Raw genomic sequence first — 25,020 nt, 5'->3', positions numbered from 1 at the left:
CTTCCCTAGAAGCTGAGCAGATGCCAGCATCATGCTTCCTGTATAGCCTGTGAAACTGTGAGGGAATTAAACCTCTTTTATTTATAAATTACTCAGTTTCAGGTGTTCCTTTATAGCAATGCAAGAACGGACTAATCCACCATCCTTGAAGCATGAATGCAACCCAGCCCCGCTACTCAGCTGGACAGCCATAATGCGACAACCATCCCCTGAGCTCATTCACCACCACACAATGACATGTTTTCAAATAATCATGAAGTACATAAAGAATTATCTACACACACACACACGTACATACACAGGTTGAAAACACGATATTTGAAATAAAATCAGATTTTAACATTTTGATTACCTTTAATATATTTGGGAACAAATACTGGTGACAACATATTTTAAGTACATAAATAACTCAGAAAAGTCATATCTTTTATTCTGGAACTCTACTGACCTTATCTGTAAAAAGAACCTAGTTTTATAAGAAAAAGGGGGTAGGGGAGGGGAAGAGACAAATGGGTAGACTGAAAAGGAATCAAAGCTCAGGATTCTTCACAAGTGCAGCAGCTTCCACTGTTGGCCCAGAGGATGGTAGTTGCATATACCAGGTTATGCTAACCTCAACAAGATCTAGTTCTCAGACACAAATGTGTCCAGTGGATAAAACCTCAGCTGCAGAAATAGATTTTAGCAATATCCAAACACATTCCAGGGTCCAGTAGGAAGAACAAAGTATTGCAAAATTGAAAACTATCATGGACTTGGCAGCATCCAAGGGCATCACCAGAGGGGCTCTTTCATGCATGACCAGAGTCCTGCAAACTCAAAGTTTTGGGATGTAAATGTAACCAGTTTCATCAAACTGCCACACAGCAGGGCAGTGGGATATAAAGGCAGCCCGTGGGCTTAGGGCACAGGGGCCCAGCTGCACCTAGAAGCCTTTACAGGATGCTGGAGCCCTGGATTCAGTGGTACAGGCTTGTCCATCAAAGCCCCACCCTCAGGTAGGGGCTCAGGTTCTGGGCCTGAAACTGTGCATGTTGTGCCCGCTAAGAGGAGCCTCTTGGCTGGAGTCTGGAGGGTCAGCTCCTGAGCTCTCAGTTTCTGAGGACGGCGACCACGTCCACGTCTGCCATTTGATGGGTGGATAATCTGTGCAGATGGACCAGGGGTGGATGATGGAGTTGAGCTGGGCTTCCTAGAGCTGTGGACGGCAGCAGCCCGGGGCTGCAGGCCAGTGCCACTAACTGCAGATCGGCGTGGGAGTGAAGAGCACACAAGGGTGTGGCAGCGCGTCCCACTGCGGGCAGCCAGAGGCCAAGGGGAATGCCGGGCCCAGTGAGGAGGGAGTTGTCTCAGGCCCAGCGCTGCTCTCCTGGGCAACTGGACCTCCTTCTGGGTGCTCAGCTCTTGGCTGGCTGGTACCCTGGGCTCCATGTGGTCCACAACTGCCCGGTCTTGCCCACGTTTCCACAGCTCATAGCGCTCAGGTTGCAGGATGCGCACGAAGGCGTCCATGGAAAAGGTCACCCTGGCCTCCCCACAGCTACACTGGGAGGCCATTTTGCCATAATCAATCCATCGTGGAGTGGCAAAATTGATGGCCTCCGCACAGTTGAAACCATGGTTGAAGCCAGCATGGTAGCCATAGGGAAAGGTCACCATGAACTCTCCAGCCTCCTGAGTTATGCGATTGAAGGGGATCCCATTTTCCTTGAGAACTGTAGGCGAGATGAGGGCCACCTTGTGCCGCAGGAAGGCCCCACAGCCCCGGGAACTGCCTGGGAAGAGCTCCCTGGCCAGGCGTTCCAGGCGCTGGCCATGCTCTGGGGGCACCACATACCAAGTTTTGGGCTCCCCAAGGTGCAGGTAGTTGATGCTGTAAAGGTCCATGTCCTCCGTGTGCCAAGCAAATGTGGTCTTCCACATGCCAAAGTACAAGTAGGGTGTGTTAACGCCTTCTATGACAACCCCACATTCCTTTTCCAACAGGTCCTGAATTGTTCCCAGGTGCCCAAGATTCCACTGTTTAGTGTTTTCATCAAACAAGGAGCCACTGATGTCAGCACCATAAATTGGTGAATTATAGATGCGGTTCTTCCAGTATTTTCGCTCCAAATCTTCGAAATTCTGGTGTGGTGGAGTTTGATATTTTTTACTGTTTGCCAAGTGGCGATACTCCCCCACGGTCATGGCTTTCTTTTTTTTATGGTATTGAGTAAACACCCCTGCCCGCCCAGAGGCCACCTGTTGGAGGGGAGTGGCTATTAAGATTTCACTGATGTTATCATAGGTCTCTCTGGCTTTCCATTCTTTGGGTGGAACTATCTTAGCCAAGCCAGCTCTGTGTGCACCTTGGGATTCCATGTAAGCAATATATTTATCAAAATCATTAAACTCTTCTTTGGTTGGATGAAATATCATTATGTTACAATTTGGATTCTGGCCATAGTTGGCCTTAGACTTCATAGTTTCCATTTAATAAGCAGTAAACTCCCAGTGTTTAGGTATGTTCCAGATAGTTGACAATGTAGGAAAATGCTACTTTTAAAAAAATTGGGTTGGTGTATCTATGAGGTAGGAGGGTCTACCAGCCTACTTTTTTTTGCAAATGAGATGATAATTTTTCTCGGGCTTGTTTATTCACTAGTGAGATTCCACTCTGGGCAACAGCTTTGCCCAGGCATTAATGTTAGCTGACCCTGCAACTCTGTTATGTTTCAGTTGCTGCCGGGCTCTGTCTTCTTAAAGTCTATTAAATTACTTAGAGCTGGGGGTGTGACCCAAATGTAGCAGACTATGTCTTCAGTGTTTAGAACGAAATCTAAAAGAAAGAATACACAGAGATTAAAAATTTATATTTGGAAAAAAGTATTAGGCATCCACAAATTAAATACCCGAATAGAATACTAATATTAAAAAGAGAGGCTAAAATTTTATAAGATTGATAAATCAAGTGGTGGTGTGGATGTGGAACAGTGGGAATTGTCATACCCTACTACAGAGAATATGAAGCACTATAATCACTTTGGAAAACTGTTTGAACAGTATCTTCTAAAACTGAACATACACATGTACTGTGATCCAACTGTTCCACATGCTTAGGAAATGTGTATGGTTGTGAGCTGAAAGTCACATCCAATAATATTCATAACAACATTGTTTTTGGTAGCCAAACAGTGTAAACAACCCAAATGTCCATCAGCATGGAATGAATAGGTAGACTGCAGTATATTCACACAACAGAATACCATCTAGCAATGAAGATAAACAAAAGTCACATGAAAATGCAGTTTTAAAGATCAATATTGAGTAAAATTATCAAGACTCAAAAGAATACCTATTACATAATTCCATTTATATAAAGATGAAAAGGAGGCAAAGTAATCTGTGTTTGAATTGCTTCTTGGCCTTTTGGCTAAGATCAAGTGTAATAATCTATATTTCTTAAAATTTCCTATTTATGTTCAGGGCTTCCGTTAGTACCACGCAGTTTCCCTTTAAACATGTTATTTATTGTCATAGCTTTCTCCAGTAACTGACTCTCTCCTAAGCTTCTGCTTTCCTTCTCCATCTTGGATGGCCCACTGAGCCCATGAAAGTCAACTGGTTTAATACAAATTGATGATCTTTCTCCTGAAACTAAGTTACTCCTTTATATGTCTTTATTTCTACCAAGGGCAATATTGTACTACATAGTCACCATTGAATATTACATCTCCCTTTTCCCAGACATATGGTCAGTACCTGTCAGAGGGTCCAATGATAGTCTACAGTGAAGCCCCAAGGACATCTAGACACCACAGGGTGTGCTCTCTTTATCTTCCTTATAGAAGAACCCAAGGATCCAGCTTGTCTTCCTCTCCTACTTAAAGTTGTCACTACTCAAGCGAGACACTGAGGATGTACAAGTGACAAGATTACCTGTATCATATGATAGTCTCCCAATCTCATCCCAATTTTTTTTTTTTTTTTGAGACGGAGTCTCGCTCTGTCGCCCAGGCTAGAGTGCGGTGGCGCGATCTCGGCTCACTGCAAGCTCCGCCTCCCGCGTTCCCGCCATCCTGCCTCAGCCTCCCGAGTAGTTGGGACTACAGGCGCCCGCCACCTCGCCCGGCTAGTTTTTTGTATTTTTTAGTAGAGACGGGGTTTCGCCAGGTAGCCAGGATGGTCTCGATCTTCTGACCTCGTGATCCACCCGCCTCAGCCTCCCAAAGTGCTGGGATTACAGGCTTGAGCCACCGCACCCGGCCCCAATTTTTTAATCTTAAAAATTATTCGACAATGATTTTATTATGAATTCTTTATATTTTTGGAATATAAAATATTTCATTCTTTCTATTAGAAAACTTGCTCTAAAGAAATGAAAAGAGAAAAGTGAGACAATGTAGAAGGATAATTAAATATCAGAAACTTAAATACCATGCTGAGGGTCTCTCCCTCAAGAAATAACAAAATGCTGACTATGAAAAATCACACAAATCCGTATTTCTTTTTGAATATACAAGTAAAATAAGCTTTGGATCGAGCACTTTGTATCTGTTTTATAAACTACATTATTTCTTTTCTACATTTCTAAGGATTCTAGGAAGAATGATGCAATGTCTTCTTATACATAGAGTCTTCAGATGTTGCATATCAAAAGGAAATACTACAATGTGTAAGTGTGACTGTGCTCCAAAAAAAAAAATAACTGCTTAGAATTTGCCGGGTACAATGACAGAGTGATCCTTCAGTGTTCTAGCCAAATGAGTCACTTCTCTATGAGTCTTCAGTGGTTGCTTTTGTTGTGAGACTACTTCTTGCTTCTTTCAACTGGAGCCATAGCTACCAGTAGAGAATAATTACACTGTCACTTGATACTCTTCCATTTTGCCCTTACCCACAGTAATCACAATAAGGCAGAATTCATCATCTAAGAAAACTTGACAGTTCTGACAACCAAAGAAAAGTATTTTCTTCTTATCAGAATAATTTAAAAAATAATACTTGATCCCTTAAAATTAATGGATTCCTGGAAATTAGAAAGTCTTTCTTTGGGTCTTTTAGAAATAATGCCTCCTAAGCTTCTTGCTGTGTGTGTGTGTTGGGGGGTGTTAAACTGGGGAAGTTAAGAAGTGAAGCTGAGTAAGTTTAAAGTCCTTTTCACTACAGCCCTTTCCCAAACTGTAGGACAATAGGAGAGCCTGTTTGTCTTTCTTGCTGCTTATGTATTTCAAATCTATTACTTCAAGTGGGGGATTGTTGACCAAATGCCTCAGATATCAGCCAATGTTTCTTCTGATAGTCAATATCTAAATGCTATGTTTAATCGAATTTTTGTCTCAGTTAGAAAATCTACTACTTATTTAAAATAATTTATAAGCATAATATATTTGATAACTGAAAAAATTCTACTCTATATAGACAAGTGATTAAACTTTTCCTCTATTATTGGACAGCTATTTTGTTTTCACTTTTCCACGATTATTACGAATCACTTTTACTTAAATATGTGGTCTGTATTTCAGTATCTAAAACATAAAAATTTGGAGAAATGAAAAAGACAAAGAGAAAGGAAGTTTAGAAATTCATTTCTCCTGTAAAATATTGGTTGAATGAAATTTCTTAGATTAAGATACTTAAAAATGAAATTACCTTATTATAAAATTTAAATATTTTAAGATCTTTAATACATGTTGCCAAAACTTTAAAGAAAAAACATATTTTACATCCTGAACATTGGCCAACTTTACTTAGAAAAAATATATATTTTACTAATTTTGGTAGTTAAAAAGTTAGATCAACTTTTAATTTACATTTCTTGGACTACCACTAAGGTTGATTTTGATTTTTTTCATAAATATTAGTCTTTTGGATTTCATCTTATGTATTGGTTCACATCCTTTGACCGTTTTTTTCTAATCGGGTCCCAGGGTATTTTCTTACCTACTTATATAAACATTTTACATATTAATTACATCAATATTTTACATATTAAACCCTTTTGTTAGATATGTTATTTTTTGCCAGTTTGTCATTTAACTTGTATTTCTTTAAATTTATTTAACAAAAATGTTTTTGACATACAATGTTTCATTTTCCTTTGTAATATTTTTCGTGCTTTTCATGTTTAGAAAGTTATAATATTCCTTCATCTAGATGGAGATATTATCATAGTTTTTTTCTTTGTATATGCTAATTGCACTTTTAATTCTGACTTTAATTATACTTTTAATCTGTATTTTGGAGAGAATAGTTATTAACTTTTGAAATTATTGTGTGGGTATTGGTGTGAGCATGAGTATGAAGAGGATATGAATATGATTCTTGGTTCTTTACAGATGACCTGTTCATTGTGTGTGTTGTTTATTTTAGGTTGTTTCTCTCTATCAACGTTTATAGAAGCTTTTTTTGAACCCATATTCTTAAATTTTATCAGTCTCAAAAATGAAGTTCTTTAATTTCAGGATTTTTTTTTTTTTTTTTTAGTTCTTTCTTTGATTTCCTCTACTCCTTTTCATCTGTATATTAACTCCTCTTATTTGGATATTGAACCTCTCATGAATTAGACCTTTAATTTTTACTTCTTTGTTTTCCCCTCCCCGAAATTTTCTATTGCTTTATCACTGCATTTTATTTTCTAAAAAATTTCTTCATCTGTATCTCTAAACTTCCTTTCTCTTTGTCTTTTTCATTTCTCCAAATTTTTAATTTCCAGAGATCATTTCTGTTACCTGAGAGTTTCTGCATGTATGTACATTCCTTTCTTTCTTACTGTCTTATTCTTGCTTCATGGGAGCATTTCTTCTTTTATCTCTCAATACTAAAATCTCAATGGTTTTTGAAATTCTATTTTGTTTTTCTCCCTGCATGTTCTGTTTCTTTGAAATTGCCTTTTGTCCATTTTATCTTTCTTTTTTTTGCTTTCACCTAAGGCTTTCCTCAAAGTCTGCTGACCTTTAGTAATTGCCTTATATATAAAAGTACAGCACAAAAAAAGGCAGATTAGAAGCTCAGGGTACATGAATGGTTTTATTGATTATGCTTCCCTGCATGATATTCTAACTGGGCTGTTTCCTAGGTGAACTCATAACACTGGTATTTCTAGAGCTGGTCATACTCAACACAAAAGATGCTTCAATCTTTCTCCTGGAGGGTACAGGTCTGACTTTCCTACCAAATGGCAAAAGAGGCTACACATTTCTAAAAGTAACCTACTTGTACAGTTCACTTTATCAACTTATTTTCCCTATGACAACCACACTCTCAAAAGTATCTGGAAATTCCCACTCCAGAGGCCACCTTTTTTTCCTACTCTAGAAAATGAAGCTCAGTCTTCTGCCAGGGTGTAAGAGACACAGTTTATCCAGCTGCTTAGAGGAGGGTGGGAACCTAGGGCTCTATTTTGTTAGACAGACTTTCAACAAATTCTCCTTAGCCTCATTTTAACTGTCACTCCCAGAGGTACCCAATGCCATGACATCCTAAGCCTTTTGGATTCTGTAGAGACAATTGTGTTGTTTCTTGGCTTTCCTCATTGCCAATTTAGGAGTCAAATTTCTGGTGTTTGATAAATCAGTTTATACTTGTCCATCTGCTTTCCAATTTCCAAAACTGGCCACTACCTGTTTTCCTTTGCCATTTTCTGTCTTTGTAAGTTCACTCCTTAAAACAAAAACCCTGTTACTGTCACTTTAGTGAGGTTTGGAAAGGAACAAAGTAAATGATTGTGTTTAAACCACATCTTTATTGCTTCTTGTTTCCCAAATTTATCTCAATTTTCTTATAGAAAATTAGTTCTAATCAAATACTCCTAATCCTTGTTCTTGACTCTATGTTTTTCTTCCCTTGCTTCACTTATCTCTTCCTTCTCTTTTCTAAGTTATAAACTCTGCCTTCCAGACCAATCTGAGGCTCTCCACATCAGGGATCTTTCTATACCAACCTCAGACCTTGGTGAGAATTCTATCTTCTATACTCCATGAGTGCTACATTTATTTGGTGCTTAATACAAGCTGTTGAGGTGGCAGCTCTCCAGAATGTGTCTTACTTGACAAACAGCTGTCATCTCTAATGGGCACTTGTCTTTAGGGAATAAGTCTCTTGCATGAGATGTGCTTGCTTCTCTCTCCAAAATATCTACATGTCTCTGACTCAAATGCTTTGATAGACCCTTCTTGATAAGCTGCATGAGAAAAGGAAGGTAAAGGTGGGCGTGGTAGCTCACGCCTGTAATCCCAGCACTTTGGGAGGCCAAAGTGGGCAGGATACCTGAGGTGAGGAGTTCAAGATCAGTCTGGCCAACATGGTGAAATCCTGTCTACTTAAAATACAAAAATTAGCCAGACGTGGTGGTGGCCTGTAATCCCAGCTACTCGGGAGGCTGAGGCAGGAGAATCACTTGAACCTGGGAGGTAGAGGCTGCAGTGAGCCGAGATCGCACCATTGCACTCCAGCCTGGGCAAGAAGAGTGAAACTCAGTCCAAAAAAAAAAAAGGAAGAAAGGGAAGGAAGGAAGGGAGGGAGGGAGTGAAGGAGGGAGGGAGGAAAAGGAGAGGAAAGGAAGAAAAAGATGGTTAAAGGCAAATTTTCCTATACCTTTTGTGCCTACAAATGCCAGTATTTGGTGTGGACTTCTTTTTATGAACATCTAGAGGAGTCTGGATATAAAGGAGAAAGACACACGGCAGCAAGTATCAGGCACGGACTGCATAGATTAAATTGTGACCTAAAACCCAAAGTTTGGGACTTGGCCTTTAAATCCAGCATCTTAAGGGCAGCTTTATTATTTCATTGTGACATATAATAAATTGAACATGGGATTATTAGCCTCATTCAGATCATCTTTATTTTCATCTATTGCATGGATACTGCAGCAGTAACAGTGCTATCTGGCAGCAGAGAGAGGCAGGAGCCAGAAGTCTTCCTGAATCCATCTACAAGGACACACCACTCTATTGAGTTTTAAGGATTATCTAATATATGCTTCTTTGGACTGTCAATACATTTTAAATACATGTCTTGAGTAGCATGTAAGTTTGGACTTACATGGACTCTCCCAGAGATTCTGTAAACTAGTCAGTAAGTTTTTTTTTTTTTTTTTTTGAGACGGAGTCTCGCTGTGTCACCCAGGCTGGAGTGCAGTGGCCTGATCTCGGCTCACTGCAAGCTCCGCCTCCCGGGTTTACGCCATTCTCCTGCCTCAGCCTCCGAGTAGCTGGGACTACAGGCGCCCGCCACCACGCCCGGCTAGTTTTTTGTATTTTTAGTAGAGACGGGGTTTCACCATGTTAGCCAGGATGGTCTCGATCTCCTGACTTCGTGATCCACCCGCCTCGGCCTCCCAAAGTACTGGGATTACAGGCTTGAGCCACCGCGCCCGGCCGAACTTTTTTAACTTTTTAAAAAAATCCCCTTTGGCTTAAAGTGAATTCTATATATGTGTATAAATTTTTATTTATCCAGTAGTTAATAATTGTCTCATTCTTTCATTTATATTAATTCATTCCCAGATTCATTTCCAGAAAGGTAAATCTCTTCTAAATGCATAAAATACATCTGGTACTGAATCAGATTTCTTTTCTCAGAAATATTCTTACTGGAGCCCTCAGATGCTTACTTCAGTCTAGGCTGATTCTTGTCTTCAGGTTGTTGCATGACCTGCATCTTGAGGTTTCTAGTCATTGTAATCCTAGGGGTTCCCTTTCCCTCTCTATTATGTTAAATCCTGACTCCCCCCATCTCAAGTCTCCTTTCTGGTTTACTCCCTTGTGTTGGTAAAGCATATCTACCAGAAGGATCCTTAGAAGCTTCATTAGAGATTATTAAGTAGCTCACAGAATCTTCAGCAGGACCAGAGACTAAGGATTGGAGCCTGTGTATCCAGGAACAATATCCAGATTACTCAACAAACAATAGTTAGGCATTCCTATACATCCTCTGGTCAAAGGCACCAAAGACTCTGGGCAAGGGACATTTCCAATTAGAGTCTAAGCTACTGCTGCCTCTGAAAGGTCACCGTCTGTCACTACCCTTCTCCAGGAACAGATCTGTCATGAAATCTACTTCCTCATATTTCTTTACATTATAGTCCTCCATGGGAATGTCTGATTGGAAGAGTCTAGGTCATATCTCTATGTCTTCACTGCAATAGATTCTGGATAATTGAGTTCTGGCTCTGACCTTGGTGAGGCAGGGATCATAAAGTTGGAGGTTTACCGAAAAATAAAAAGGGAATTTAAAGTTATTGGATGGCCACAAATATCACATATCTCTCCCAAAGTATGCATGTCTGAGTCTGAAAATGTCTTTGTTCTATCCTCGTGCTTTTCTTTCAGGATTTTCAAGACATTGTTCTGCTGAATTCCACCTTCCAAAAATCCAAAACCTGTTTTCTGTTCCTTTTTGTAATCTGTCTTTACTCTCTGAACACTATTAGGGTATTCTTCTGTTCCTTGTTTTCTAAGATTTCATTAAGATATAATTGGTAAGTCTTCTTTGTCAATTATTGTGCTATAATTTTCAATATAGAAACTCATGTTGTTCCTTGATGTGAAATTGTCTTACATCATTCCTTTGACATTCCTTTCTACATTTTCACTTTTCTTCTTCTCTGGAAATACCATTAGACAGCAAATACCGTTAGACAGCAACCTCTCAATTGATTCTCTAATTTTCTTTACCCTCCATTTCCTAATGCTTTTTCTTTTGTTATTATCTTCCAAACCTTCTGAAAATTATTTTTAATTTCCAGTAATTTTTTTTGTTCTCTGAATATTCCTTTCATTATATATTTCTGAAAATTTCCATGGCTGCAGATTTTCTCTTCTCTAAGTATTATAAGAATTTTTAAGTTTTATTTGCTCTCTACATTGTGTCTGTTTCCTCTGAGTTCACCCTTCCACAATGTCTTGGTTTCTGTCTTTCATGTTAAACGTTTTCCTCGTATGTCTAGTTATTCTTGGCTTGTATTTGAGTCAGGTACTAAAGAGTTGCGTTTGCTACATATGACTGGTAGGCATCACTGAGAGTGCTCTGACAAGAACCTATTCATTTCCTTTGAAGATGGGGGCACCTGTCAGTAGTTGAACGTAAGACTATAATGAAAAGACTCTACATTTATATGTTCATCTCCTTTCATATTGGGGCCTGAATTTGTGGTGTCTGAGTTTTTGTTTTGAGAAACAAAAACCTGCATTCCAACCAGCCAGAACTGAAACCTTAGTATTTTATCAAATTTGCTTCAAGTAGTTTTTAAACAACTTTATTGAGATATAATTTACACAACACGAAATTCATCAATTTTAAGTGTACACTTCAATGGTTTTTAGTATATTTACAGTGCTGTGTGACCATAACCAAAACCTAGTTTTAGAATACTTCTATCACTTCAAAAACAAATCTTGTTCCATTTGCAGTCACAGCCCATTTCCACCCCTAACTCCAGGCAACCACTAATCTACTTTCTATCTGTATAGATTTGCCCACTCTGGACATTTAATATAAATGGAATATAACATGCAATATTTTGTGTCTGGCTTCTTTCATGCAACATGTTTTTGAGGTTCAACCATGCTGTAGTATGTATCAGTATTTTGTTTCTTATGACCAAATAATAATCTATGGTATGGATATACTGCATTTTACTTATCCATTCATCATTTGATGGATAATTGGGTTGTTTTCATTTGGGGACTATTATGAATAATACTATCATGAACATTCATGTACAAGTTTATGTGTGAATGTGTTTTTATCTTGGGTAGATACCTAGGAGTATAATTGCTGAACCATGTGATAACTGCATATTTCACGTTTTAAGAAGTTGCTACACAGTTTTTCAAAGTAAATGTAACATTTATAACCAGCAATATATGAGGGTTCCAATTTCTGAACATCCACATCAATACTTACGTCTTTTTCATTATAGCAATTCTAGCAGGTAAAAAGTAGTAATTTTGTGGATTTTAATTTTTAGTTTTTTAAGACAGGGTCTCACTCTGTTGCCCAGGTTGGAGTGCAGTGGCATGATCACAGCTCACTGCAGCCTCAACCTCCTAGGTTCAGGTAATCCTCCTGCCTCAGTTTCCCAACTGGCTGGAACTAACAGGCACACATCACCATGCCTAACTTTTTATTAATTTTTTTGTGGAGACAGGGTCTCACTATGTTACCCAGGCTGCTCTTGAACTCCTGGGCTTAAGCAATCCTCTCACCTTGGCCTCCCAAAATGTTGGGATTACAGGTGCGAGCCACCATGCCTGGCCTCATTGTGGTTTTCATTTGCCTTTCCTTAATGACTCATGATATTGCACATCTTTTCTTAAGCTTATTGGCCATTCATATATCTATTTGGAGAAATTTCTATTCAAATCCTTTGCTTATTCTTTATTTGTTTTCTTATTACTGAGTTGCAAGAGTTCATTATGTGTTCTGGTTACAAGTCCTTTATTGAATATATGATTTGAAAATGTGGTCTCCAGGTCTGTAGGTTTTCTTTTCACTTTCTTGACTATGTCTTTCAAAGTGCACAGGTATTGAATTTTGATGAAGCCCATCTTATCAATTTTTGTTGTTGCTTGTGCTTTTGGCTTTGTGTCTAAGAAATTATTGCCCAGTGAAAGATCACAAAGATTTATCCTGTTTTCTTCTAGGTGTTTTACAGTTTTAGCTCATATTCAGGCTCACGATCAATCTTAATTTTTGTGTATGCTGAGAGGTAGGAATCCTAGTTCATTCTTTTGTATGGGGATATCGAGTTGTTCCAGCACCATTTGTTATTCTTTCTCCATTGAACTGTCTTGAAACTTTTGTTGAAAATCAATTAACCATAAACCTAAGAGTTTAGTTTGGACTTTCAATTCTATTCCATTGAAGCATGTTTATCCTTATAGCAATGTCTATTAGAGCTCTGTAGTAAGGTCTGAAACAGAAAAGTGTGAGCCCTCCAAATTCTTTTTTTTTTTTTTTCAAGATTGTCTTGGCTATACTGGTTCCTTTATATTTCTATATGAATTTTAGGATCGATTTTTAATTTCTGGGGGAAAAAAGCCAGCAGGAATTATGGTAGGATTGCATCAATCTGGAGTTCAATTTGTAGAGCATTACCATCTTAAAAATATTAAGTTTTCTGATCCATTGACATGGAATGTCTTTCCATTTAGCTTAACAATATTTTCCAGTTCCCAGTATATGTCTTGCACTTCTTTTGTTAAAATTATTCCTAAGTATTTTAATCTTTTTGACACTATTGTGAATGGAACTGTTTTCTAAATTTTGTTTTCATATTGTTCACTGCTAATGCACAGAAATCAATTTATGTATATTCATCTTGTATCCTGCAACCTTGCTGGACTTCTTTTTCAGTTTTAGTGCTTTTTAGCAAGTTACCTAGGACTTTCTATATATAAGATCATGCAATCTGTCAATAAAGATAGTTTTAGTTCTTCCTTTTCAATCTGAATATCTTCTTTTTCTTGCCTAATTACCCTGGCAGTGTAATGCTGAATAAAGTAGTAACAACAGATATCCCTTAAAAATCTTGCTCCCGCTTCAAGTATTTTTAAGTAGAATAAATATTTCAGATGAAGTGGGATTCCCTCTCTGATCCAAATCTTAAATCCTGTTATCTCTACCCCTGCCTATAAGCAACTAGTCATGAATTGGCTACACATCTTTGGGTATCTTTTTGTGCGTATATGTGTTGTGTATCCATCAATAATACTGTTTTGTATATCTGCTATTTTTTTCTTTTTTTGAGACGGAGTCTTGCCGTGTTGCCCAGGCTGGAGTGCAATGGCATGATCTCAGATCACTGCAACCTCCGCCTCCTGGGTTCAAGTGATTCTCCTGCCTCAACTTTCCGAGTAGCTGGGATTACAGGTGCCTGCCATCAAACCTGGCTAATTATTTTTTTATTTTTTTAGTAGAGATGGGGTTTCACCATGTTGGTCAGGCTGGTCTCGAACTCCTGACCTCAGGTGATCTGCCCGCCTTGGCTTCCCAAAGTGCTGGGATTAGAGGTGTGAGCCACCATGTCTGGCCTGCTATTTTTATTTTATATAAATAATTTTATGCTAAATATGCTCATTTTCTACAATTTTTATTTTTATTCATTAATTCTGAGAAAGGAACTGGTTCTGTTGCCCAGGGTGGAGTGCAGTGGTGCAGTCTTGGCTCACCACAACCTCAGTGTGCAGTGGTGCAGTCTTGGCTCACTGCAACCTCCCTTTCCAAGGCTCAAGCCACCCTCCCACCTCAGCCTCTTGAGTAGCTTGGACCATAGGCGCAGGCTACCATGCCCAGTTAATTTTTCTATTTTTTGTAGAGACAGGGATTTGCCATGTTGCCCAGGCTGGTCTCAAACTCCTGAGCTCAAGCAATCTGCCAGCTTCAGACTCCCAAAGTGCTGGGATTACAGGCATAAGCCACCACGCCTGGCCTCATTTTCTGCAATTTTTAAATTCAACATTAACGGTTTCAAGATATATTCATATATACATACACACATATGCATAGATACACATATGTATATATACATATACACATATGCATAGATACACATATGTATATATACATATACACATATGCATAGATACACATATGTATATATACATACACACATACATACACTATATACGGTCTGTTATAAAAATATATTTTATTAAAGCACTTTCCTATTGGTGGGTATTTACATAACTTCCAGTGTTTCCTATAACTTACAGTGCTGTGTGTGTTCTCTTTCTTATATGTGACAATTTATCTAGGCTAGATACTTTGAATTATCATTTCTAAATGATAAAGAAACAACATTTTATATTTTACTAGGCAATGTCAAATTGCTCTACCTAGTGGCTATCCTAATTAACCTATGTACTAACAGGAGTTTCTGTTTCTCCACACCTCCAGGTGCATTAGATAATGTCAACTTTTCAGTTGTTGGCAATTTGGTAAAATGATTTATCTCCTTTTATTTTATTATTGCAGTTGTTGTTGTTGTTGTTGTTGTTATTGTATGACCTGTTTACTGGTGAAGTCAAGTACTTTTTCACTGATTTATTTCTTTTGTAGGTTTCAGTTTTCTGAATTACCGTTATATCTTTTGCCCATTGTTTTCAGTTAGATTGTTTTCTTTTTCTACCGATTTTTAAAAGTTCTTTAAATGTTTGGTATAATTATATGTCGATTGTATTGTTGCAAATAACTTATTTCAGCACACTACCTCCATTTATTGTTTATGTTTTCTTAATATTTGAAAAAAATTAAATGTAATCAAATTTATTGATCTTTTCCATTATAATTTGTGCCTTTATGTACTATTTAAGTAATTCATGTATTCTTTGGGGTCAAAAAGATCATATTTTCTTATCATTGTTTTCTTTACTTTTCACTTTTATTTGTTTTGGCCATTTAGAATATTGTGTTGTTATTGTAAGACAGAGAACTTTTTTAAAAAAGAAATCCACTTGTTTGCCACCATTTTCCCCATTCAGTTGGAATCCTTTTCTCACATATGCTAAGTTACAATGTAAGGACAGATGTCTTTCTAAACTCTTCATCTGGTCCATTTATTTATTTGTACATTTCTATGCCAATGTTAGATTGTTTTAATTACTAAAGCTTTACACTTAGGATAATTACTAAGGCAAGTCTCCGTGTACTTATTCAACTTTTTTCAAAATTATCTTGGGTATATTTATAGAGTGAAACTTCAGTATTCATTGTAGAATAAATCTGTCAGGTTCTGTCAAATACTGTTAATTTAAATTGGGAATGCATTGAAATTAAAGGAAAATTAGAGGTATATTTTCATAGCTCCTGCATTGATCATTCCCACCTATTTACTGGTATATTTATCCATTTATTCAGATCTTGTTGTGTGTATATCAATGAAGCTTCAGATTTGCATCAAAAAGATAATGAATCTGTTTTCTTAAATAAAACCTTAGGAACTTGAGTGTACTGTAAATGGAAATTTTTTCTTCTAGTAAGTTTTCTTATTATTTATTGATCTTACATCCCTTTTCAAACCTTGTACCTCTTATTTCCTATTAGTTCTATTAGCTTGGCCATCAATTCTAGAATTTTCCATGTAGATAATATTTTCTAGGGAAAAAATCATTAAAATTATATCTCTTCTTTTTTAATAGTCACATATCTTACTTTTTTTTTTTTTTTTTTTTAGAAATAGGGAAGTCGTAAGTAACGATCTCTAGCAAAATGTTCAATGTTGACTGAGTTGGTAGAAATTCTATACTCATTTAAGATTTTTAATAAGAGTGGCTCTAAACTTTGACATTAATTATATCCTACCATTTACCATCTAAGCTGAGACACTTGTGAGAGTAAAAGAGACCCAAGGATGACAGGCATAAACCAGGACCCTACTGATTAAGCAGTTAAAAAGCAACAGACATATAAAACTCAGTACTCCCAAGCTGCAGAATATATATTTTTCCAAGTTCTATAAAAAAATTTACAAAATTGACCATAACTGTGGCCATGAAACAAGTTCTAACAAATGTCAGTCAAGAACAGTCAGAATATGTTATTTGACCACAAACAATGAAGTGAGAAATATCAAAAAGATAACTAAAAAGTTCCCAAATTTATAAAATAAAAAGTGTATTTCTAAATAAACCTTTAATGAGAATAAAATAAAAAATAGAAATTAGAAAATACTTTGAACTAAATGAAAATACTACATTTCAAATCTTGTAGGATGCAGCTAAATAGCATTAAAAGGAAAATTTATAAATTTAAATAAATATTTAAGAAAAGGAAAAAGGTTAAAAAAACTAAATGAGCTAAGCATCCATCTGAGGAAGTCAGAAAAAAGTAATGCAAAGAAGGAAAAAGAAGAGAAATAATAAAAGACCGGAAACTGATGAAATATAAAGCCAATATAAAATATGATGAACAAAACCAAAAGTTGGGCTTTTCAAAAAAAGTCTAGTAAAATTTAAAACACTTGTGAAAATGGGAAAGAACAAAAATAGAAGGCACAACTAACCAATATCAACAAAGATAAAGAAGTCATCACTACAGATGCTGCAGACTTAAAGAGACAACAAAGAAGTATGAACAACTTTATGCCAATACAGTTTAACATTTCAATGAAGTAAATAAATTCTTAGAAAAATGTAACAGTGATACTGACAAAAGAATAAACAGAACAATAAATATATCCATAACCCTCAAGGACACTGAAGCAATAGGTAAAACTCTTCCCAGAAAATATACTCTAGGCCCAGATGGTCACACCAAGAAATTTTAGTAAACATTCAAGAAAGATATACTTCCAATCTTAGATAAATTTTCTCAGAGAATAGAAAAAGAAAGAATATTTCCCAACTCATTTTATGGTACAAATTCCCAACAAGGATACTATCAGAAAAGTAAATAGGTCAATCTCGTTTATGAACATAGATGAAAAAATCCTAAATAAAATCTGAGCAAATTGATTCCAGCAATATATACATCATGACCTAGATGGGTTTATTCCAGTAATCAAAGGATGAAACTTTAAAAAATAATAGTATAATAGCACATATTAACAAACTAAAGAGAATCTCATTAGATGCAGAGAAAGTATTTGATAAAATTCATCAATTCATCATCCTTTCAGCAAATTAAAAATAGTAGGCAAAAATCTTAATATAATAAAGTGCATCTATCCAAAACCTTCAGCCAAATCATACTTAATAATGAAAGTTATAAGTTTCCCCTTGCAGATCAGGAAAAAGACAAGGATGCTTGCTATCAGCATTTTTATTCAACATTGTCTTGGAAGTCCTAACCAACATAAGGAGGCAAGGAAAACAGAAAAGGAAGAAACAAAGCTGTCATTATTGGCAGATGACATGATTGTACACACGACAAAATCCAAAAGATCTCTGAATAGACCATTTGAATTAATAAGAGAGCTTAGCAAGTTCTCTGAATTTAAAATAGCTACATATAAAAAATCAATAATATTTCTATACACCAGCAACAATGAGACAACCAAAATTTAAGGAAGATGCCATTTATAATAGCATAAGCATTAAGTAACAAGACTAATGCTAACAAAAATTTGCAAAATTTCTATGAAGACAACAATATGAATGTACTTAGAGAAGCATATTAATATAAACTAAAGACATCCTAAACAAATGGAAAGATATAACCTGTTAATAGATTTGAAGACTTAGTATTGTAAAAATGTCATTATATTTTTAAGAATGTCTTCTTAATCTGTAAATTAAATGTTATCACAATTAAAATTCCAAAAGTATTGTTGTGGAACTTGACAATTGGCTCCTGAATTTTATAGTAAAGCCCAAAGGGCCAAGAATAGCAAAGTCACTCTTACAAAAGAGGAACAAGGTAAGAATATCTGCTCCATCGGATTTCAAGGCCTCTTTTCCAGCATGCCATGCACAAAAATGAATTTCATGTGAAGCTATGAAACCTTTAGAAGATAATACCTGAGAATATAATTATGACTTCCGGAGTGGGGACATTCATAATCAAGAAATACCATGCATTAAGCAAAAAGGAAAAGAACGATAATCTGAACCACTCTAAAATTAAAGATTGTTGTATATCAAAATACACCAAAAAGAGAAGCAGAGAAGTGGCGAATTGTATATGCAGCACAAGTAAGTGACAGAGAACTATGCCTAAATTTAAGAAATCATAGAAATCCATAAAGAAAAGATGATTCAAGAGAAAGATTTAAACAGATACCTCACAGACGAAGAAATCCAAATGGACAATTAACATGTGAATAAATAATCAGAGAAATGCAAACTGAGACCTCACTGATATATCACTATACATCCACCAAATGAGTTAAAATTGAAAAGCTGGACAATATCAAGTGTGGTGAGATTATAGAAGAACTCTCATCCTGTTGATGAAATATATATATATGAAAAATGCACACACATGCATCTCTGCACATTTACAAAAATGTTCATTGTGGCATTATTTGCAATATCACTACAATGAAAAGATAATTACTAGAACTAACAAGTTATAGTGTGTATTTTTATACAATGAAACTCTAAATAGTATATCAGAGCTACAGATAGCACACATTAAGTGGGAGGAATAAAGCAAAAACACAAAGGAATACATATTCATTTACATAAACACTTTGAATGTTTATATAAAATTCAAAAATTGACAAGACTATTATCATTTAGAAATGCACACATTGGGCCTCCTGAGCACTTTGGAAGGCCGAGGCAGGTGGATCACTTGAGGTCAGGAGTTCGAGACCAGCCTGGCCAACATGGTGAAACTCCGTCTTTACTAAAAATACAAAAATTAGCCAGGCATGGTGGCACACACCTATAATCCCAGCTACTCGGTTAGCTGACGGAGGAGAATCCATTGAGCCTGGGAGAAGGAGGTTGCAGTGAGCTGAGACTGCGCCACTGCACTCCAGCCTGGGCAATAGAGTGAGACTCCATCTCAAAATAAATAAATAAATAAAAATAAAAAAAGAAATGCATACATTGGCATTTGTTGAAATTTTTGGGGGGCTTTATACATCATTACTTTTTGTAAATATTCAATGTTTATTGAAAATAATATATAATCTGCTCCGATTATAGTGAACTTTTTACATGCACATATAAATAAGCATACATATATAATGTACATATATATGTATACACATATATAGTAGATCAATGTTGTTGTTTGCTTGATCTACTAATCTGAGAGAAATTTATCTTAAAAAATTCCCACCATGATTGTAGATTTGTCACTTTTCCTTTTTGCTTCATATTTTCTCAAGTTATGTTGTCAGCTGCATACGTGTCCCTGATAGTAATTTTCCCAGTGGATTTTTCTTCGTAATGTAATAAATGCACTTCTTTGTCCCCATTAGTGTTATTCAACCTAAAGAATACTTTTGCTAACTAATTTTGCTACATCAAGGTTTCTAAATTAGAATTTGCCTGGCATGTCTTTTTCTATTTCTTTATTTTCTGTATTTTAGTTTTTTAGTTTTAACTATTTTTGATACATTTGATTTTAATTGTCTTCCTAGTAGTACACTGGTCAGCGGGTGAGGTATTTATGTGATTAGATTAGATGAGAGGTGGTTAACTTATGATATTATCCAGTAACCTGGCCTGGACCATCAGCAAGTGATATTTCATTTTGAGGCTGTCTCCAGGAAACGATCTAAGCCTTAGAATGTCTTCACTTAAAAATGAAGATTTTGTTGGTAGAGGGCTAGCTACTTTATTTTTATATTCTCACTTGTCAAAACATCAAAGAAAGCATTTCATATTAGAAAATGTGTCATTTTCAGGTTAAAAATTTAAAGTAGATTTCATTATTTATATTACTTTATTTTAAAATGTAATTTCTGACATGTGGGCATTGGTTTTTTTCGTATTCCTATTTAAAAGCCACAAATAAACATTTTTAAGAAAATGTTCACATTTTGTGGGCTAATAACGTGGTGAATGAGAGTTTAGTAGAATTGGAGAGAGTGATTCAATTAGAAGAGATGGAGAGAGCTGGATTAGAGTTGTGATTGGATTAGGGCTGATTTAATTAGGATTTTGATGGTACATATAAAGCCTGATCTCATATGATTTTTTCATTTAGAGATTCTCTCCCGAAAGAAAAGCGTATTTCTGGGTCTTATCATATCTTCATTTGAAATCAAGATTTCAGACTAGTGCAATGTAAGTTATTTTTTTCCTTTAAAATATAAAATAGATTAAGGCAATAACTTTTTACAACAGAACATAATTTTTTCCTCTTAAAACTAATTCATTCATTCATTCGCTCATCCATTCATTCTTTCTTTTATTCACTCATATGGAAACTGTTTATTGGGTAGCTATCGGTGCCAGGCATTGTTTTAATGCTTGGCCTGTATTACTGAGCAAAACAAAGATCTGTGCCCTTTTAGAACTTACATTCTACATGGAAGAAGTAGAGAAAGAGACAATAAATGTCACATAACTAAATTATTTTGGGTCATGGAAGATGATACATGGCATGTAATTATGTATAATATAATTTTTAAAAATAAAAAGAAAGCAGGGGAAGAGAGATATGGAGTACAGAATGTTAGGGGACAGAGAGGGAGAACAGTTGCAATTTTAAGTAGAGATGCCCAAGGTCGGTTGGCCTCCATTTGAACAAAGACTTGAATAAGACAGGGAAGAATAGCCTTGGCAGGAGAAAATAGCTAGTGTGAGGGCCCTAAGGCAGGAGCAGCTGTGTGTGTGTCCAAGCAACAATAGGAAGGAGGTAGCCATGAAAAGCATGAGCAAGTTATGAGGTCAAAGAGGCAGGGGAAAGGATAGACCACAGAAAACTTTGGAAACCATTGTGAACACCTTGGCTTTTACTGTGAGGGTAATGGGGGACCAATGTCCCCCGCTGTCTGACTGGATCCCCTTTTCTCTCAATCCCATCCAACTATGTCATTTAATTTTTTAATTGTTGCCAATCTGATGCTGTAACGTGATAATCCATTTTTAGTTTACTTTCATTTTCCTCATTAAAAGGTTGAGTGTCTTTCATGTTTATTGACTATTGTCTATTTGAAATTGCTTTTTCAGAATGGCCTGTTTATATCTTTTGCCCATTTTTTAATTGGGTAGTTTGTGATTTTTATGTGTATCATTAGTAGTAGCAGTAATCCTTTATATGTTATAGGAATTACAAAATTTGCTAATCTAGCATTTATTGACTTGTTTTTGGCATCTTCTGCTATAAAATTAATTTTTGGATAGATGAATTTTTAAAAGTATTTCTTTTAAAGCTCTTAAGGTGTTCTGCTTTGATTGAAAGGTCTTTCCAAATTCTAGGTTCTATAAATAGTTTCTTAAACTTTCTTCTTAGGTTTTTATGGCTTCTATTTTCCCTTTTAGGTGTCGATTTTTGTTTAAGCTTGAAACTGAAATTCCTGTGTTACTCCTGCCATAAGAATATACGTTTTGCAATAAAGGGCCAAACTACATCCCTTTCACATTTAATTAAATGCTGTCTTTGGCATATTAAAATGAAAGAGCCTTTTTTAAGGTTAAGATATACTATACCATGTCGAAAAGCTGATAAAAATGATCTGAAAGGGATGGTCTCATAGATCATAAGAAACAGAAAATATAGAGCAAAATGCCAGTCACGAAGAAATCTGGAGGAATTAGGGCCCAGAGCACAAGGGACAATGTGGGTCACCTCATCTCCATGGGAATCTGAGGAAACAGGAATAGCCAAAGGCAGCTCAATAGATCTGCAGAAAGAGGAGATAAGAAGTCTTTGTTTAAGAGCTTCTATTTTCTCAGAGAACTGAGATCTACTACCAGGAAAGAGAATGGGGAGGGAAAAGGAGTAAAAGAGGCATATAGACTTGAAGAAAGGGGAATGTGGGAAATTATATTATTGCAGAGGGGGAAAATAAACAATTAGGAGAGGGTAAGAGGACTGGCAGGCAGAATTAAGAGCCATACTAGATTTTGTGGTAACAGGTTTAAAATAAGAATTCTTGGGAAGTTATAAGATTTTTGCCAGCTAGGTTAACTGATTGGATGAATTTCAAGATTTTAGTAAACTTAAGTTTCCTTTTCTTAATACTTTCAAACCATTTAAGTCAAAAGCTTTAGTTTCATTTTCTTATTAGCACTTTCAGACCATTTAAGTCAAAAGCTTTTAATTTTGTGGATTGACTATACTGTATATTGGTGTTAATGAAATTATAGGGTGGTTATTTGATCACCACTGGCAACCAAAAGATTGAGTTAGTGGGCTGGGAGTTAAATCCATTAAGGTGATTCACTCCAGGCTAATGAGGACAGTTAGAACATAAAAACTGTGGGTATTTCCTATAATTGTGTCACCATCTCACCATTGTTACTTCATTCCTCTACTTGATAGTGCATCATTCATTCATTCATTCATTCATTCAACAGATACTTACTCAGCACCTATTATGTGCCAGGCACTGTTCTATATGCAGAGGATACACCCAGTGAACAAGAGAGACAAGGTTCCTGCTTTCCTGGAACTTATGTTCTAATATAGGAAGATAGACAATAATAATAAAAATAATATTAATAACCATAATAGCTAACATTTATTTAGCAAGTACTATTTGCTGAGACAGTTCTAAGCACTTTACAAGTATTAATTCACTTAATCCTTAGACTAGTATTATAAGTTAGGTACTAGAATTACGCCCATTTTACAGATGAGGAAACTGAGGGCACAGAAAGGGAAAATGACTTGCCTAAGGTTAGAGCTAGGAAAGGGCAGAATTGGAATTTAGAAAAAAAATGGGCAGGCTGAAAATCCTTTTCTCTTAATGACTTTCCTATGCTGTCTCTCAGACAAGAAACACGGAAGTAAAAAATGAATAGATTAGATTCTGGTAATGTTCAGTGGTATGAAAAAATGAAACAGGGTGATGTGATGGTGTACAAACACAAGTGTTGGAGGGGTGGGGGTAGGAAAACTTCACTGTGATACCTGAGACATGAAGGATGGTGATACAGTTATCTTGGGGCACAGGCAACAGAGAAAAGCTAGTGCAAAGGCCCTAAAATAGAAGGAATCTTGCCCTGTTTCGTAAAACAGAAATGCCCAGTTGGCTGTGTCTAGAGCTTAGTGTGTAAGCGAGTGACTGATTGGAAGTGAAGTCTGGAAGTTAGGCAGGAGCCAGACGCCGTGGCGTCTCAGGTCACATTAAGAAATGTGATTTTTATCCTAAGTGCAGTGAAATTTTACACAGGATAGTAACACCATTTGATTAATTTTAAAAGATCACTCTCTTGGCTATATGCAGCATTGACTGTAGGATAAAAGATGACGCAGGAAGATACAATAGGAAACAATTACAATCCAGGTAGGAGATGGTGTTGGCCAGGACAAGGGTAATGGCAGTAGAATAAAATTTCGGGTAAGTTTTAAAAGTAGAATTGGTAAGACCTGTAAATGAACCGTATGTGAAAAGTGAAAGAAAAGGAATTTAAGTAGGCACTCTGGGATTTTGGTTTGAGTAACTAGTATGATGATCGTGTCCTTTAGTGAGACGTGTAAGACTGGAGGAGGGATACCTTTAGTAAGAAAAATCAAGATTTTCATCTTGAACTCTATGAGTGAAAGGGCTTTTTCTGCTTTTCTTTCTTCATTTAAAAGTTGCAAAGAATTTAGAGGTAAGAAAGCATTTAAATATTCAACTTTGTGAGTTCTTTATATTTTAAACTAAGTTGGGGAAGTTGAATTTTCATTTGTTTAACAAATATTAATTGAGCAGCTACTATATGTCAAGGTCTATGTGATGAGATACTAAGATTAGCTAAACAATCAAGATCTCTGTTCTCAGGATTTTTTTTTATGGAAGGGAGGAGACAGGATTGGTGGGTTTTTGGTTTTTGGGTTTTCTCCTTTTCGTTCTTATTAAAACTTAACACTTAAGTAGCCATCTTAGTAATTACATCTTGTGCTCCTGGCAGTTGGGCCCACCGTTCTAAACGCTGTCGTAAATATTGACATCTCCCCTCCCACTAAAACTAACGTTTTTTAAATAAAAAATTTTAGCAAACATTACGAATACAACCTTTGCTTTGAAGTGTTAATATTTTTGCAGGAATGTACCTTTGTAAAGATCGTGGTTGCCCCGTACATATTTGTTCTTTCTTCATATCCAATTAAATGAAAACACTAGTTTTTCCGAAGCCCAACTCTCTAGGTTTGTTGGTTCTAGCTCAGGAGAAAGGATGGAAGCAGGAGTCGTTGGATTTAAACAGTTTGGTGTAATCCTTTTCCACGCTCTCTCCCGCTAGCCGGGGACGTGGTGTCGGCTACCCGGGGCTTTCCGTCCACGCAGTACCGGAATGAAGGAGTCTGGGAGGGGGTCGGGGACGGAAAAGACGGAAGAGACATTAAGTAATTGGTTCTTGAAGGTATAAAATGATGTTTAGGGTCTACTCTAAGGCACTGATTTCAAACGCCCGCCCCCTGGGCCGTTTCGGCCCCGCCCCCTAGTGCCGTTACGCCGACTTCCACTTCGGCCACTGCGGATTG

The 25,020-nt window shown here is 36.5% G+C and overlaps 1 protein-coding gene across 2 annotated transcripts; it reads right to left on the bottom strand.

Annotated features, from left to right (window-relative positions):
- Nucleotides 1-334: 334 nt before the first annotated feature.
- Nucleotides 335-24,949, bottom strand: KDM4D (lysine demethylase 4D). Of its 2 annotated transcripts, XM_005579393.5 has the most exons (3): nucleotides 24,592-24,949; nucleotides 22,916-23,010; nucleotides 335-2,818 (listed from the first exon to the last, which is right to left on the bottom strand). In XM_005579393.5, exon 3 carries the CDS (start codon nucleotides 2,470-2,472, stop codon nucleotides 901-903), a length of 1,572 nt encoding a protein of 523 aa, XP_005579450.3. In that variant the 5' UTR covers nucleotides 2,473-2,818; nucleotides 22,916-23,010; nucleotides 24,592-24,949; the 3' UTR covers nucleotides 335-900. The 2 variants fall into 2 exon arrangements, with proteins under 2 accessions (XP_005579450.3, XP_065384976.1); XM_065528904.2 differs by lacking the exon at nucleotides 22,916-23,010.
- Between the last annotated feature and the right edge of the window lie 71 nt (nucleotides 24,950-25,020).

The sequence above is a fragment of the Macaca fascicularis genome, chromosome 14, assembly GCF_037993035.2.
Source record: "Macaca fascicularis isolate 582-1 chromosome 14, T2T-MFA8v1.1".
NCBI lineage: Eukaryota > Metazoa > Chordata > Mammalia > Primates > Cercopithecidae > Macaca > Macaca fascicularis.
The sequence above is the reverse complement of the archived record's forward strand: the minus strand, read 5'-3'. Positions and strand labels throughout refer to the sequence as shown.